This window comes from Colias philodice, chromosome 3, assembly GCF_061535455.1.
Source record: "Colias philodice isolate Cphi_HAF_F1 chromosome 3, ilColPhil1 Martin Lab GWU primary, whole genome shotgun sequence".
Taxonomy (NCBI): domain Eukaryota; kingdom Metazoa; phylum Arthropoda; class Insecta; order Lepidoptera; family Pieridae; genus Colias; species Colias philodice.
Genome location: NC_143088.1, coordinates 6,798,440 through 6,815,620, shown reverse-complemented (window position 1 = coordinate 6,815,620; position 17,181 = coordinate 6,798,440). Strand labels below are relative to the sequence as shown.

Sequence of the window (17,181 nt, the reverse complement as noted above, 5' to 3'; positions counted from 1 at the left end):
TATTCAAAGTAAACACAAAATTACTATTATAAAACGATTTTGGATAAATTCACTAGAATTTCATTTCATACCTATTATTCTGTAATTAATTAATTATTAATTATGTAGGTATTTGAGATAATGTGTATCTATATAATAATTATGCAATTTCAATGTTTATAGTAATGAAAATATTTACATGAAGTACCTAAGTATGTTGGTCGTAATGAAAAAAGACTACAAAACATTTAAAAATTGTCATAAAATTTTACTACTAAATCTTGTATTTATTGTATTCCTACTTAGAAAGTATCAAATCATTCGATGTATTTCACGACCATGTAACATGTACAATAAAATAATCGTTCAAATTATAAAACTAAAAATTTATAAGGCTAATAAATATAAGAAAAATCAGTTCAGCAAACCCGATGTACATACATAAAAAATATATAGGTACCGGCTGAATTGAGAACCTTCTTTTTTAAAAGCGGTAAAAATGCAAAACACTAAACAGCTTGTTCGATATATTTTTTTGTCTAATCTTATGAATTATGACTAATAATTCGTTTACAATCAGTTTGATATTCAATATGAACTAGGCAGCTGTATTACTATAAATTTCCTTCCATTACAATTTTTTACATGTAAAATGTACCTAACTGTCAGGCTCCGAGGATGCGGACGATATTAATTTGTCATATAAGAGAGAAATTGTAATATTAGAGAGAGAATTATAAAATTGCGGAGTTTAAAAATAGTTGGGTTGAAAATTATATATACATATTTCAACCACACAGCGCTGAGCTGTATGCTTCTTTTTCCGACCGTTCAATTAAAATAATATTATATTAACTACATGGTGTTACTGTACATCACAAATAATTCAAAAACTCTCTATAGATTGGGGCTAAAACCAAGCTCCTCGATTTTAAAATCAATTTTAGTCTTTATACATACTTTATTGTGATGACGTATAAAAATATTAATCAATGCCATATCAATGCACAAGTGTTTCAATATCTGAAATAATATGCGCATGTAATTAAATTAACTGAAGCCCGCAGTCGAGAGAAATAAGGATAAGTTTTATCGATTTTACAATTATTTTTTAATGTAATAATACTTTTCCTAAATGTTATTAACATTTTTGTTAAAGCATTGTAAGATATTATGTTGTAAGTTCTTGTTGATTTCTGTTTGTCTTGTAATATTTTTGTTGTACGTAAGTTAAATTTGTTGCATTTGCTTGTATGAACTCGGAACTTGTGCTGAAAAACTCTACATTTTTGTGATGTGTATGTTTTTTTAATGTAATTTTAGTATCTGTAAGTATTGTGGCAGTGCAATTCTTTATTGTAAAATAAATCGACATTCTCCAATTAAATGCTTTCTTTTTTTCTCATGAATTTCTGCGATTTAAGAACCAATGTATTTGTGTGTTGAGTAATTTACTCATTAATTATTTAGCGAAGATATATGGACTATAAAAGGGTATAAAATACACATATATTTAATGTTAAATGCTCTACTTTACTTAGCTCACTTTGCTCTATATCAAAAACAAATAATATAAAAGAAAAACTCATACTATGTATATATAGTAGGTGACATAATATAATTTTGGAATATTATATTCTTTATGTTTGTCTTCAAACATAAAGAATATAATATTCCAAAATTACGTTCTTACGTTAAGTAAAAAATAAAAATGAGCTAATCCCGACTATGGGATCTTTGAAATCATCTATAACTGTGGTAGACTAGGAAGTACCTAGCTGATGAGAAAATCTGTACAATTATTTACATGAAAAATAGAAAAACAGAGTCTTTAATAACATTTAAATGTAGTGCAAGTACACATACGGTATTAGTAGATAATAAATGTAATATGGGTGTGTTTGAAATTAGCTCGATCACCACTTTGCTATTTCAGCTTCTTGTTGCTCTATATAACCTCTATCAATAAACGAATAAGTATTTATTTACAACTAGTGGTCCGCCCCGGCTTCGCCCGTGGTGCATATTTAGTATCCTATGTCCTTCTCCTGGCTCTAAACTACCTCCCTGCCAATTTTCAGCTAAATCAGTTCAGCCGTTCTTGAGTTATAAGTGGAGTAACTAACACGACTTTCTTTTATATATATAGATTACACATATTATAGTGGATATTGAGTATATAAATATTATATATTATGTTGTATTCTATGGGAATGTGGGTAAAATGGATGATGAAAGTAAGACAGGAATAATCAATCCCTTTACGCCTACGGAGGGTGCGTTACAAGAATGAGCTTCAGAAAAACACATACCTATTAATATTACCTACATACTCCTTATCAATATCGTACGTAGAGTTATTTGTATCCTCATATATAAACGTTCAATATCTTCGCGTGAATAAGGCACGTATCGCAATGTGCTGAACAAGCATTCTTTTCTCCGTGAATACCTCGAACAAAATTAACTTAAATAGTCTCAATTACCTACCGTAGTATCAGTAGATATGTAACTGTGATGAAGTGATTAGTTTAAGGGAAGAAATTTGGAAAAACGTAAGTTAATATTTTGTTATAAAATTATAGCGACAGTGTTTATTTTTTGTGATATATTTGATAAATAAAAAAATCACTCTCTAATTTTAATATTGTACCTAGTTAATACCTATATTAAATCAATTGAAGGCACTGCCCTTTTAATTAAATAAATTAAAGGTAGTAAACGTTTAATTAAATCGCAGGACAAAAAAAATCATACAGAATAATTTAACATTAGGAGAGGGTATTTTTATTTTTGCATAACATATTTTTATTATAACTTTTGTGATTACATATCTATAACCGTAGATAGTAGGAGCAATAACACTTTATACCTGTTCGTTTATTATTGCCTATACATTGGTCTTTATAAAGTCATCAGATCACAATGCAAGGAATCCGGCGGTTGGCGACGGTGGCCGCGTGTTTGTGGTTAGTTGCCGCGATCGACGCCAGGCGCAAACTTAAGCGTGACCAGCACGAGAGCTTGAAGACTATAGATGTTTTTGACTTCGATGATGACGATAGTGAGGTACGGGTTTAGTTCCTTTTCTTTACCTTCAAGCTGTTTGTCTTAATCCCTATAAATATCTCTATATAAATTATTAATTTAAATGTGGATAAGAGGTTTTTGTCTATTTTTTCAATAGTTGGTAACCCGATATCAAATATTATAACTACCTACCTAATTTTGCTAACTGTTCAATTCCATGTTAGGAAAGAGAATACGTTGATGCTATAAGTATTTTAAAATAGAGGAAGGGGTTAATGGTCAATGGAAATTGTAAGTGTAAAAATTAAGCTTACTTGCTGAGATGGAAAGTAGCTGTGAAATCAAACGTGAACTCTGATAAATTGTCACAACTTCAAAAAATAGAGTTATGGTCTAACTACATATTTAATTTTAATTTTAATTTTAATTTTATTTTGTATTTCTTCTTTTTGTTTGTTTTTATATAATTACCTTATTTCTGTATAATGTGGTGCCAAATAAATGAGTTTGAGTTTGAGTTTGAGTTTGAGTTTGAGTTTGAATATAGATGTAAAGAATATTTTCTAGTTACCTTCATGGTTTACAGTTGGAGCCATGTCAATGCGGAGTGTTCATGTCGCAACAAATGGGCTTCAAAGATGGTCGTCGGACGAAGCCTCGTGGTCCGCCACAGGGAGAGCCCGTGGTCACATATGACACAGAAGGTCCGATCCTACCATGTGGTTCCAGCGGCTTCAAACAATGCATTTCTAAATGCCTAGATGTGGTAAGTCAAGAACTAAATTGTCTTTTTGTTCACTAATGAATGATTCGCCTTTAAGTTGTAAAAAAAAATAAGTCAAGAATAAGTTATATTCGGTTTATATTTAATTAAGTTATCTACATAATTGGCTGTAAATTGTTGTGTAAATCTTCACTATACCCATCTAATTCGCGATCTCAAATCGAGACTATTTTAAAAACTTCGTTGGGAAAGAGGCTGGATAGAGCTGGGTATGGATTATTATTTATTATACATCTGCCCTCTGCTTCATTCTATCATTTAAATATTTGTGAATAATATCCCGAGATCATATCCGTAATTTATTAAGTCTCTGTTTGATATAAATTATATGTTAATATATATATTTTATTGTTTTATATAATTATTATTTTATATAATTACAAGGGTATACAACACTGACTTGGAATAACAGTCCTTTCAAAATCAATTCTAGTGGACATTTAAGTCGCGTATCCTACTTACGAAAGTTTATAACTATACAAACATTATAACATAAATTGCAAATTTACTGGCTCCACGGGGTTGGTAATAAACGTTCAATGATTTTGTTTGCATACTTCATGTGTTTAGAAAGTGACTGACGGACAATAAAATATGTAAACGTCGTAAACATTGACGCACTTCCTTCAAAGATTTCCATTTCAATTAGTCTTAATGTTGCTGCAATTACTCCGAGATACCGCTTTCCTAAGTATTAGCTGCAGGAGACACTATTCAATAATAACACCATGTTTTATAGCATTCGCCGTGCCATACTTACAACAAGGGTGTTACTTGCTATATATGCAGACGATTTATCATATTTATCGTTGTAATGAAAATTTAACACATTCTTTCAAGTATCTAATGTTTGAGTTCGACCATTTTGTTAATTGTAGATAGTAGAAGCAAATATTCAACTTTAGATTCATTTCGCAAATGTATATTGTATGTATACAGTAAGAGAAAGGACAAAGTTGTACCTATTCACAGACTTTTTGAAAATGTTATATAATTATTCGAGCAATTAGTTTCCGCATGAACACTTAGTTAAAAATCAATTTCAAATTGAAAGAACTCATTTGACTAGATGTAAGTCACAATTCCCGTTCTACAATAAATCTAATTTTTCGCTTAATAGCCAGATTTTGTTCAATTAAAAAGGCACCCAACATTAAAATATTTAGAAGCAAAGTTGATAAATTTGTTTATGTAGTGCATTATGAAAATGTGATAATACTTGTTGATTTTATTAAATTTATGTATTATCTAGTTTAACTTTTGGTCTAATACAATTTGTTTCATAACTCTACATATTGAAATTCTTTGTTAAAATTGATATTTATCTATTGTATTATATTTGAAAAGCATAGGCATTAAAATTATAAAAAAGTCCAACGGTTTGTGACCGATAAAACGTTTTTTGTAGATTTTGAAATATTTGCCGCGTGCCGGCCCAGTGATCTGTGGCGCGGTAGAGCGCGACGTGCACCGCGAGAGGGCGTTCCTTTTCATCCGAAACTGCGGCGGCGACTGGAGTCCAACCAATTTCTCTGCTGGCAAGGAGTTCTGCTGTACTGACGGGCAACACCACAAATGCTAAATACAAATACATATACATTACACAATAATACTAGTAACTAGCTACCCTGCAGACTCCTAATACATATAATCTATACTTCTATACTAATATTATAAAGAGGAAAGGTTTGTATGTATGTATGTATGTATGGTTTTCACGCATAAACTACTGGACTGATTTTGATGAAATTTGGCACAGATAATCTTTAGACCCTGAGAAAGAACATAGGCTACCTTTTATTGCGAAATATATGTACCACGGGCGAAGCCGGGGCGGACCGCTAGTATATACTAAAGACTCTACTCTACTAAAGTCTCCTAATAGATACAGCTTTCGCTGTGTTTCAGCGACCATAAAATGTAAAGAATAACTGTCTAAACCTTTGACATCGTTTTAATAAAGGATTCTTATTAGAAAATCCAATTAGATATTGAATAATGACATAACGTTAATACTAAAGCTGATAAGTACTTTTACCTCAATAAAATATAATTAAAGTAGTAAACTTAGATGCAATTAGTAATTACTTAGTAAAATAGTGTACAATACGGGGTTTATTGTTCTAAGAGTTTACATCACATTGTATTTATTAAGATAATAAAAATGCATTTTAACATACAATAAATAAGCTTCTTATTTTATTTTAAGAAAACCAAAAATAACAGGAAACATAATAATGATTTATTTAATTTTTGGTAGCAGTTTTCGACCATAAAATTACTTTTATACAGAGATTATTGTCTGAATTTGTGTCGGTGAAAACAAAAATAGCGTATATTGTTTTAATTAATTTTCCATCCATTCCATTTTCATCCATATGTTATATTGTCTACGATTACATCTTGTCCAAAGACTTATTCCAAATAAATACTTGACTTCATAAAACTTCCTATAAATAAAAAGCAAGACTGTATTCATACAATGGTCATTACGTTTTTAAATTAACATACAGCTAATAACAAGGATCCTGTGTAGGATACAAATAGCTTGCATTGTTCAAACTTCTAGCCAGGCGAGACGGATAGGGCAGTGTATGTCGTAAATAGAAAAATAAGTCAATCAATTTGGCCTAGTTTTAGTCTGCGGGAGTTTATGTTGCATGTTGTTGCGATGCGGGTGTCGAGCATCCCTATTAGTATGATTAAATTATGTTTTACTCCGAGTACATGATCGTAATGTATGGATATGAATTATTCGTGTTTTTTTTTATGAACGGAATCGAGATATCGTTATGTAAATGATTAACTTGATGAAGTGATTGCAGTTATTATGTTATCGATACTATGTACACCTACACTTTTTTTTTGTTTTGGCACTGTGGGAAAAATATTTTCTAAGTTTTGAAGATTTTTTTTTCATTTCGCTGCATAATTTCTAAGCAATAATCTATTTATTTTACACCACTTGTGTAATTATATCAGTTACCTACCACATAAGGTGCGTATATTTTAATTAGAGGTGCAAAGTGTAGACGTACCTATACGATATAATAATTATTACGTTGAGAAAACCTCAATAATAATGGAAGGAAAGACTGATTTCTTGATTATCTAATAACATTTCTGAGAATAATAGTTAACGACGGATTTTTGTAGGTATAAACAGCTCCACGTGAATGCTGAGTTATCTGCAAAACTTATCATTTACGCACGACAAACATATCAAAGAAGTCGTCCTATATATCGCAAGGAGCGCCTTATCTGGCGACCCGTTCGATGGTGTCAATAGCTGGGTCCACACCGGCCGATCCAGTGATCCCGCGATCCGCGATTCAGGATCGCGGAGCATGGATCGTGGATCATGTTAGGCCGATCCACTTTAAAAACTTGCGATCCAAAATATGCGCTCCAAGTGATCCTAAGGCGATCCGTGATTCAGCCAGTCTAACTCTTGTACGATATGGAGTCACACGTACAACGGCGGCGTCTTGCCGTTGCAGCAGTAACTTTTATTATACTGAAATGTTTGCGCAAAAAATCAAAAAAAAGAAATCGACGGTTTTGGGTGAAACAACTTTACAAAAATCGATTGGAATCTGGGACTCAGCTGTACGCAGAGTTAGTTTCAGATGAAGTGGAACACAATTTTGCAAGAATGAATGCTATTCAATTTGAGATATTCGACTTTCTGAGATGTCCATGGTGAGGTGGATCGCGCGATCCAACACAACCGTCCACACCGCGCGCATCACGCAACTGAGGCACCTTTGAAGCGGGTACAAAAACCGCCCGCTAACGGATCGCACGAGGTAGGGATCGCGCGCGGCAAAACGCGTGCATGGATCGCGCGCGGCACGTCCACACCGCCCGCATCTTTGGATCGCGCGCCTGCCGCGCGCGATCGGATCGCGGTGGATCGGCCGGTGTGGACCCAGCTATTGGAGTTTCCTTATCAAGGGCTAGTAAAGTAGTTGTGGCTAGGCGCGGGGCGCGGGGTGTGGCGCGCGGGCGGCGTGACCCCGATCGCGCAGGGTGAACAACCCCGCCACGTGCCACTTTCTAAAAAGAAACGAGTGAGCGTCGCTTGCGCATCCTTCCATGGACAGCTGGATCTCTGGCGGTCTAGCGATCCTCTATGGATTTGTACCTTTTGAAATTACCATGGTAACCCGCTGTTAGATACCGCGCTTCAGGGTAATGGCGCAATGCCGATTGATGAACTAAGTTTGCATTAAATGGCTTTAAGCAAACCAAGATACAATCAAGCCAATCAAAAATAGATAAAATAATTAGATACCTAGTCTTCCGTTTCTTTTTAATTAATAACAGAAGAACAAACGCTATGATGCATTTATGAACTAGGTATTATAAGACAAAAAAATTTACAATAATTTAAGACACGAAGTAACTCTTCCTTTTTCCTACATGACCACGTGGTTTTTAATAATATTCAAATCAATTATCGTTATAAATTAAGAATAAGTTAGCTACAAAATAATATATGCCAGTATGCAGTAAATAATTGTTATGTGTGATTACATCAGTGTTATTATGACTTGTACGTGTTGTGACTAATTGATGTAAATGAGTGTTGTAAAGTTTTATGTCGTTTTTAGTTTCTTATTCGCGCTCCTGATTCATAATCATAGCAAATTTATTGGGAAAGAACGCTCTTTATCGAGGAACTAGTTTAAATAAATTATAATTTCATGGTAATTCTACTAATATTCTCGAATTGGAGTACAAATGAGATTTATTTTTTAGGACTTATTATTATTTTACCTCAAACCGTTTCCATTAAAATCAAATTATTACCAACAGTTATTCAAATATGATTAGCAAATCGTTCGATGAACGTGACAATGGTTTCGTATCACCGTTCCCCGAAACGGCTCGCTCGGCGCATGACCCCCGCGCGGGCGCAGCGGCCAAAGCACGTAATGTCGCGTTATTGTAATGCGTTGCGCAACTTACCCCTCCCTCCCCGGATGGACCTCGCGAGCACTGCCCTCGAGGTGCCTCGAGGGAACAGCATCAGATCCCTTGAAGGTTATTTGAACTGAGAAAAAATTATAAGAAATCTGACTATGCTCATTGCCATACACTAGCTCTTGCTACGCTTGGTATAATATAATGTTTATTAACTAGTAAGAGAACGTGCAAAGGATAAAAAATAGATATTCATAAAATTTAATGTTATTCAATATTTTATTTATATCATGCATTTTTATTATATTTTTAGCTTCAATAAAAACCACCATATATATTATCTATTACATATACATATAGAGCCATTTCTCTTTTTGTCTGTATATAGATTTATTAAATAGTTACTAACTTATTCATTCTCGAATTTATTCATGTGTTATACCGTATTAATGGATGGACTAGTGGTACTAATTATTTCAGGGAGCGAAATAAAAATAATAAATTTACATTACGTTTCTCTTCAGATTGATTCAAGTAGACTCTGGGATTACCTTTAATAGTACATAGTAAGTAATCTGATAGGGTAGCTTAGCCTATAAGATCCTCTATGATATTATTTTTAGAAGAATTTACATATTCTGTAAAAACACACCATCAAAATCATCATGTCCAAAAATCTAAGCCAGCGTGGTGGATTATGGCCTGAACCAGTGTCCAGTGCAGTCAGTAGTGGGAAGATATTGTATGGGCTGTGGGGCTGATAATGATGATGATTTTCTCATAATTTTAAGGTATCGTATTTAACAAATTTATCTACCTACAATCACAAGTAACACAAGTTTAAGAAGATAATACAAATGTATCCCAATGTCACAAGTTTTTATACTTTTGACCTTTGGTTTCCTGATATATAATTTGTAGAGCCAAAAACAGTTTATTTTAATAAACCTCATTATTGAAACTTCATAATCACAGTTCATAACGTTACTTCCAAAGAATGCCATTAGTGACATTACAATGTAGAAGTAAGATTGCAATGTATGAATAGCTATGAAGCCATTGGGCGTTGACTATTTGACGACTGCGAGTTCGTAGGAAAACTATAAAATGCATACATGGATGTTTTCCAACGGAGCGCGGTTGGCGGGCGCGGGGCGCGGGCACAGTCGACACACTTTCTGAAGGGCTCTAAAACTCGGGCTTTGTGACCTTTACGAGCCATCTATTTGTGTACCTTTAATTTATCACAAAATGCTAAGATTTAAATATTTTTTACCAAGAAACTTTCTCCAACCTTTCTTGTTTATTCATGCAGGTTTGACGAATTTTTATTTGGCAAGTAGGGTGGATGTACCACTAGTTGACCATTTAAGCGGTTTTATCTTTAGCTATATATAAAAAACTGGTTATTTGTTTTACGTTCAATGTTATTTTTGGGACACAGATAATTGAATACTCACTGTAACAATTGTTCTTAATATCAATTTGATAACCTTCAAAGGTTTTATGAAAACTACTCTGAAAGTTATTTCTGCTAAAAACACCATTACTTGACCACTGATCACCAATATCTGACCATCATTACTCTAAAAGTTGACCATTTTCAAAATGGACAAAATGTCCTTCTTCGAACATTAGTTTTGTTTAATAAATAAATATATTATTTAATAAATAAAGATAGATTGATGAAATCAAACCACTTGGTCACGGAAATCAAGTGGACAACTCAAGGTTAATAATATTCTCGGCCCCGAAACCTGACCAACTAAGTTCGGTATAAAAATCTTACGGTGGTCAGCTTTTGGAAATATGCAACATAAAGCTATGACTTAACTACGGCTTATATGGTTTGTTAAATTAGGTAGGTATAAGCACAAACCAAAGCAAGTCTTTCTTAGCAAAATATAAAGAACCAAGAGCTGACCATACTGGTCAACAATAGGCGAAAAATTGTTTTCGTTGCTCCAAAAGATAACCAGGCCGCTAAAAATCATGAAAAACTGTTCATGCCAAAAATGAAGCCGAAAGTCTATAACAGAATGGTTCAACATTATGCCTATAACAAGACATATAAAGAGTAATCGATTGCATTCAAGATAAATTAAGATTTCCCAATCAACTCCCGATAAAAAACTCTTAGTAAAAAATGTGATTACTTACGGGGCACCTACTTAATTACATCTTCGTGTTGAAAAAATGTCAATATTTCTGACCAATGGCAGCAAGGTTTGTTTTTATTTTATAGATGATGTTGCTTTATAGAAAAAACAATAAACTATCATCTGGGGCTGCTGTATTTTCTTAATTGGCGCGTATATTTGAATTTCGGTCATGTATTGGCGCATGGTCAGCTAGTGGTACATTGACCCTATTTCTATGATCGAAGTAGTATTGGTCTTTTTCAATGTTTAAACATAATATAAGATTCATAGTTAACAAATACGGTAATGTGATCCTATTGATTCATGGACGATAATTTCCCTCTATCGTTTCTTTCATCTTGATTCCAAAATTATTTTCTCTAGGAAAAATGTAGATTTCAATCTAACCCTTAATTTAAACGAAATCATATTGTTCTGGCTTAGATTAAGAAAGCCTATAGGTACTAATTAAATTTTAAGCCATAGAGTTTGTTTGTTTGAACGCCCTAATCTCACTTCAACTGTAGGTAGATAAGTTGGTAGATATTTATTAGAAAAATTAATTAAAATTATGATATTTTGCATAATATATAAATAGACCTATATTGTTATGACTTTAAGTAAAATCTGTACAATAAACTTTGAAAATGAAAATGAAAATGAAAAATGAAAATGAAAAACTTTAAGGGGTTTAAAAATAATACTAGAAAATGAGATATTGTTGAACGTTGCTATTCTTACGCGTAGGTGGTTTTGTGCCGAGAAGGTTACATCTAATTTATGCTATAACAATATAACTGACATTTGTTTTTTTACGATTGAATAGGTTAAGGATGTTTTGAAATAAATTTCCTGTACTAAACTATAAGTGCATTTTAATTTACTTTCCATGCAACCGATTTCAATGCTACAGAGGTTTATTTTTACTTTTATGGTTGCTACACCTGCTACAGAGGTAGCTACGATTCGTTTACTGACTAACTTTGTCTTATTTCGCTCAAGTATGTGACTAAACTAGTAGTCAATATAAAATTTTGAATAAAAAATACTGCATATAAACAGGCCAAAGAAAGGGTGTAAAAGATTACTGAGAAGTTGTATGTAGTAGCATGCATGTTGGTTGGATTTTAATCTGAATACATTAAAAAATGTACCATAAAACATTCAAGTAGATACCTATACATGTAAAGTGGTAAAAAATCTTTGTCGAATTTATGGTTTTCAGTTTATCAAACGACAAAAAATTAAAAACTTCCCACTTTTCAACCAATATGTCGAAATAATATGTCGATGGAGGTATAGGAAAATGCAGTAACAATAAATGTTTCACTTTAATCCGGTAATCCCAGAATGTGTTTCTTTCTTTCAGGACACCTACAATTTTCGTAAACCCTTGAACCAACACACTCCCGAATCGTTTACGATGTGTGCTTTAGCACAATGATTATTTACATAGTTGTCATCTTTGTTTAATTATGCCTAAGCATAATTTGTTGCTGATATTTTCAATGATGTAACTAATTATCACTATGCAGTTCCGAAAAAGTACACTTAGAAAAAAATAATTGTCTAATAGAATACGTAACTACATGATTATTTTGTTGAATACTGTGTTTTATTAACATAAGCTCATAAAGGATGTAGGAAATAGAATAACGGTGACTTCTAGCACGTCGCAAGAAGTACATACTCAATATCTTAAACCGTTCCCCGAGCAAGCAACAATGTGTCATTAAAACATAACCAGTTTGTGTGATCTACACTACCTCCTTCGTCGTTGGACGCATTGAATACAAAAGGGGAAAAATCAGCGGATACAAGGGGTCTCGTTGCTTGGGTGGTATCATCCGTATCAATGATTGTCGATATTACTACGTTGTCGTCGCCCGTCGGTAACTCTACCGTTCACAACTTTTTGCGACCGCTAGTGGAAACTACACCGACAGTGGGGTGAATTGAGGCCGCCTCCGCCTGTGCTTCAACAGATACGAACTAAATTAATAAACCAATCTGGAATTTAACATTACTGAAGCTATTTTTTAAACAATTATATTCGTAAAAATCAATAAACTTCCTGGTATGTTAGCTCCTCTTTCATTTTTAAAGGCGCCAGGTCATCGACTCCAAAAATAAGGTAAAAATTTTCGAAAGCTATCGCCGGACGTAATTACATATTAAGATCGTTTTCGAACTAGCATCAATGCTAGACTCAATTTAGAAAAGCAAAGAGAAAAAATCTGCCAGTGTATAAATAGTAATAATTTAAAATGCAAACGCTGGCTGGCTCGATCGACTATTTCGGTTAGACTGAGCTTCATTAAAATTTCATCTAAAAGGAACGTGTAAACTCAAAATAGACATCGGATACAATTTTATATCGATATTGAACTTGACTCTCGAATGATAATAGGCAAAACACGTTTTTGACTTCCTCAAAGTATAGTCATCGAGGGTACTGGCCGTGCGGCGTAAACACGGAATGCACCAGTGGTTGCGCAATCGCCAGCAGAGTTCAAACGTGTTACACGAGGGGGACATAAAAAGAAATATTTTATTGCTGAGCCACATCACACAGTTCAGCGGGAGATAAGCATGGAGTGGGCGAGAGTAGTTCACCCCAATCGCCTCTTGAGAAACACTCGGAATCCGATGGAAATCATATATTGTGCTTTAAGCCCAACTTGGCCATCTTATAAAGCTTCTAATTTGATAATACCCGAACCGGATTTTTCATTCACTAGTTTATCTGAGAATTGTACAGTTTAACATGCTCTGATTCACAATTAACGAAATAGTGTATCATCGTTTCGCATCATTTGCATAATTTAAATTATTCAAAGTCAAGAATGTGATTAAACAACTAGGTAATAAATTGGACTAAGGAAATTTAGTAAACTAGGGTGAGATTTTGAAGTATACATATTAATTAAATTATAATTAATTATGAAATAAGGATTTATATAAAAAACTAAGTTAAATGAATGAATTCCTTTGAAGATTTTTCTTGATGTAACCGTTATCTGAACATTGCTAGGAGTCATAGCTAGAAAAAATGTTTGATGAGAATTGATCTCACGCTTGTAATTGTAAAGAAAGCGTGAAAGTATTGTGCAGTAAATTAAAAATAGATCACGGTGTAAATTATATTTTTTAAGAAAAGCAAGCTTTCTCTGTGGCGAAGAAAAAAATTATAGGAGCTTTAATCTAATATATGTATACATTATTATTATTTCATGTTTATTAAAATTATATAAAACTCTGTGAGTACATTACACATAAGCTATGCTCAATTAGGTAGGTACTTTTCGGTGCAAAAAATAAAACAATAGAAGTTCGCCCTCCAGAATTTTCCTGTGCTCTATTTTAATTATATTATACTTCTAATTTTATAGTAGCAGGTAGACGAAAGAATCACAGAAAGGCAGCTAAAATAAACTTAAATCAATACGGTCAACGGATCAAACGGGACATGATCCATTCATTCATATAGTACATACTAGGTAGGTACTTACTACATGAGTATTAGGTAAGATATTACTCATAATTTATTGTATTTTAAGTATTTTATATATAATCATTTATTTAGTGCTAATATATTTACATTGGTAATATTACAATTATAACTCGAAATTCACAAAAGGGCTTGTATAAGTTTACACCTGAAGTTACTCTCTTATCTATTCTTAAGGAATAAAAATAAAACCAATTAATAGTACATAATAATATAATATGTATGCTTTACTGTATTTTCTTGTACTCTGAACACTATATAAATAGTTGCGAATCTACCCAACTCACTTAGGATTTGCGAAGGTCATTAGACGCCCACACACGGTTTTACAAGATGTCAAGCTACTTCAAATACAAGTATCTCGTCACAACAAAGCCTTTTAACATGTAAAATGTCTGAGAAAAATTAAACCGATCTGAAATTAAATTTGTTGCCAGTCTCAATAATTAAACTTATGCCAATATACTCCAACACTAGAACTCTTTAAAACTATTCAAATAATAATTGTAATAATGTGTAAAACAAAGTAATTATTACACACATTTTACTGAACTTAAACTTAAGTAAATTATTTGAAGCAAAAAAAATATCACACAACACTAATTACTTACTTGTATCATGTATGCACGAGTAAGTAATTTACCTACTGAATGATTCTATAGGTATTTACATTATCTTGTGTGTATGCTATTATAAAGTCAAGCCTCAAGGTCGATATCATGGGTAAAATCATATCAGACTAATTAAATAAATAAAATAAATAGGTATTATTGAGACTGAAATACAGCATGGTCTATCCATTTCAGTTTTTATTCAGTGGTGAAAACTGAAAATATAAGTTATTTAAACTAAGTATGTACCTACATTGTATTTGTAACTACTAACTAACCAACGTCGTAGGTAATTGCTTTTATGAATTTTCTTTGTAGTTTCAAATTTCAATAAATTAGAATGTTCGTGAGATTTCCAATATTAAACAATTCTGCAATACCAATCACTTATCAAGAAATGTACGTAATTAAATCGGACTATACAGTTTTGAACTATAAATGCTTCAGCCTTCAACTGAATTTGATCATTATGTCAGATACAGTGGATGTAGATGAGATGTATATCTATCCCATTTCAGTCTATTGAATATTCAGAATATTTACGTGTGGGTATTCGTCACTTATCACAAGTTCGTACCTACTCGTTATTTTCCTAGTTGCCGTTATTTTATTATTTGACTTATAATTTTTTTTATAAGATATATATATATATAAATAAACATAGGCATAGCGGGGGGTGACTTTGTTTTATATAACGTTCATAATTTAATTAAACACAACCAGTTAAAGGTACTCTGTTTAAATGTAAAAAAATGAGAATTTACAAAATGAATTAATGATTAATGAAGCCCACTCAATATTTTGTAGTTACGAAATGCAGGATCATAAAAAGTTCTACAGTTAGCAAAACGCATACTTCGGTCAGCAGAATATGTGCCTTTGCAAGCTAAAATTAAGAATTTCATGTAAAAAGCAACAAAATTCGATTTGGGTCATCCGCCGCACACTCAGCGAACTTGTTAAAACAACCTACTTTACAAATTGTGAATCACTGTGACAGGCGATGCGAGAATCAATATCGGCAATATCACATGTAGCATATGTATAGCCAATGCCCAATAGCCTCCTATGTGAAAGTTTAATTTGATATAGAGGCGTGTCGGGCACAAATTTTGATTTATAGCAGCTATAGATAGGCTTTTGAAAATCAACATGGGAATGTATACAGTTATATCTTTCTATTAGGGTTCCACAGAGCACGCAATATTAAATTCAACATTTTGAGATATCTATTGAGAATGTTTTCGCGAGAAATTAGATAGTTGGTACAGGTAGGTACATTACAGACCCTTTAACCCTGCAGCTTTTAAGAATTTAGGCAATTATAATTTCAATTTAACACGTTTGAGATTGTAATACGACAAATTATTTATAATATAATTTATTATTTAAAATAATTAAACGCCAATAATTTCAGCTAGGAAAGCTGTATTATATTTCTGAAAAGATATCCACCCGCGGCTTTGCCCGCATAGCAGTAGTATGGATTCCCGGACTCTGCCTCACTGCGTGAGGCAGAGTCCGGGAATCCAGTGAATCCAAACGAGAATCCAAACATACCCCGACTAAAAAAAAAAAAAAAAAAAAAAAAAAAAAAAAATTCTATTCTGAATCCTATCAACATTCCAGTCCCATCTCTTACAATTCCTTTTCAAAAACTGGAGATGATATCGCTCAGGTGTTCGTCCATATGAATCAAAATATGCCATTCGTATCGATATGTACAGCTACCCAGTGTGAACCTGGTTTATCATCCACATCCAAATTGCATATTATATACGTTGGTACATGGGTATACATAGGCAGTCTATTAGCAGCATAAACATTATTTTCTAGACTGGGATGAATCTTTTTCATATGTTTTTGTAATTCTAGTGTATCCATGATATTACTGTTATTAGCAGATTATTACAGTACCAATCTATTCAATGGTTGTCATAGGAATGTTCAATTATAGTGTTTTGTATAAGATTAAATAGGAAGTTTGTAAGGAAATAAAAAATAGTAAATTGTATACAATTTGTTTTATTTCATTTTATAATGTTTCCTTTAGTTACATATACACAAAATACATTAAGCATAACACATAAATCTAAAACATAACACACATTATAACCTTAACTACTATAGTCTACTGTAACATTTCTATTTTTATCTATTTCAATAATATTATCAAACTCAGCATAAACAATACAG

The 17,181-nt window shown here is 32.7% G+C and overlaps 1 protein-coding gene across 2 annotated transcripts; it reads left to right on the top strand.

Annotated features, from left to right (window-relative positions):
• Window positions 1-2,303: 2,303 nt before the first annotated feature.
• On the top strand, window positions 2,304-5,647 carry Fcp3C (Follicle cell protein 3C). 2 transcript variants are annotated; one of them, XM_089714973.1, is made up of 4 exons: window positions 2,304-2,534; window positions 2,892-3,048; window positions 3,596-3,775; window positions 5,202-5,647. In XM_089714973.1, exons 2-4 carry the CDS (start codon window positions 2,905-2,907, stop codon window positions 5,373-5,375), a joined length of 498 nt encoding a protein of 165 aa, XP_089571099.1. In that variant the 5' UTR covers window positions 2,304-2,534; window positions 2,892-2,904; the 3' UTR covers window positions 5,376-5,647. The 2 variants fall into 2 exon arrangements, with proteins under 2 accessions (XP_089571099.1, XP_089571100.1); XM_089714974.1 differs by lacking the exon at window positions 2,304-2,534 and having other exon boundaries at window positions 2,839-3,048.
• Window positions 5,648-17,181: the final 11,534 nt, after the last annotated feature.

Bases quoted from the DNA above. Each gene is read 5' to 3' on its own strand.
- Fcp3C (XM_089714973.1), top strand. From the start codon at position 2,905: ATGCAAGGAATCCGGCGGTTGGCGACGGTGGCCGCGTGTTTGTGGTTA. The intron at 3,049-3,595 runs GTACGGGTTTAG...CATGGTTTACAG, and splicing joins TCGATGATGACGATAGTGAG to TTGGAGCCATGTCAATGCGG. The intron at 3,776-5,201 runs GTAAGTCAAGAA...CGTTTTTTGTAG, and splicing joins TTTCTAAATGCCTAGATGTG to ATTTTGAAATATTTGCCGCG.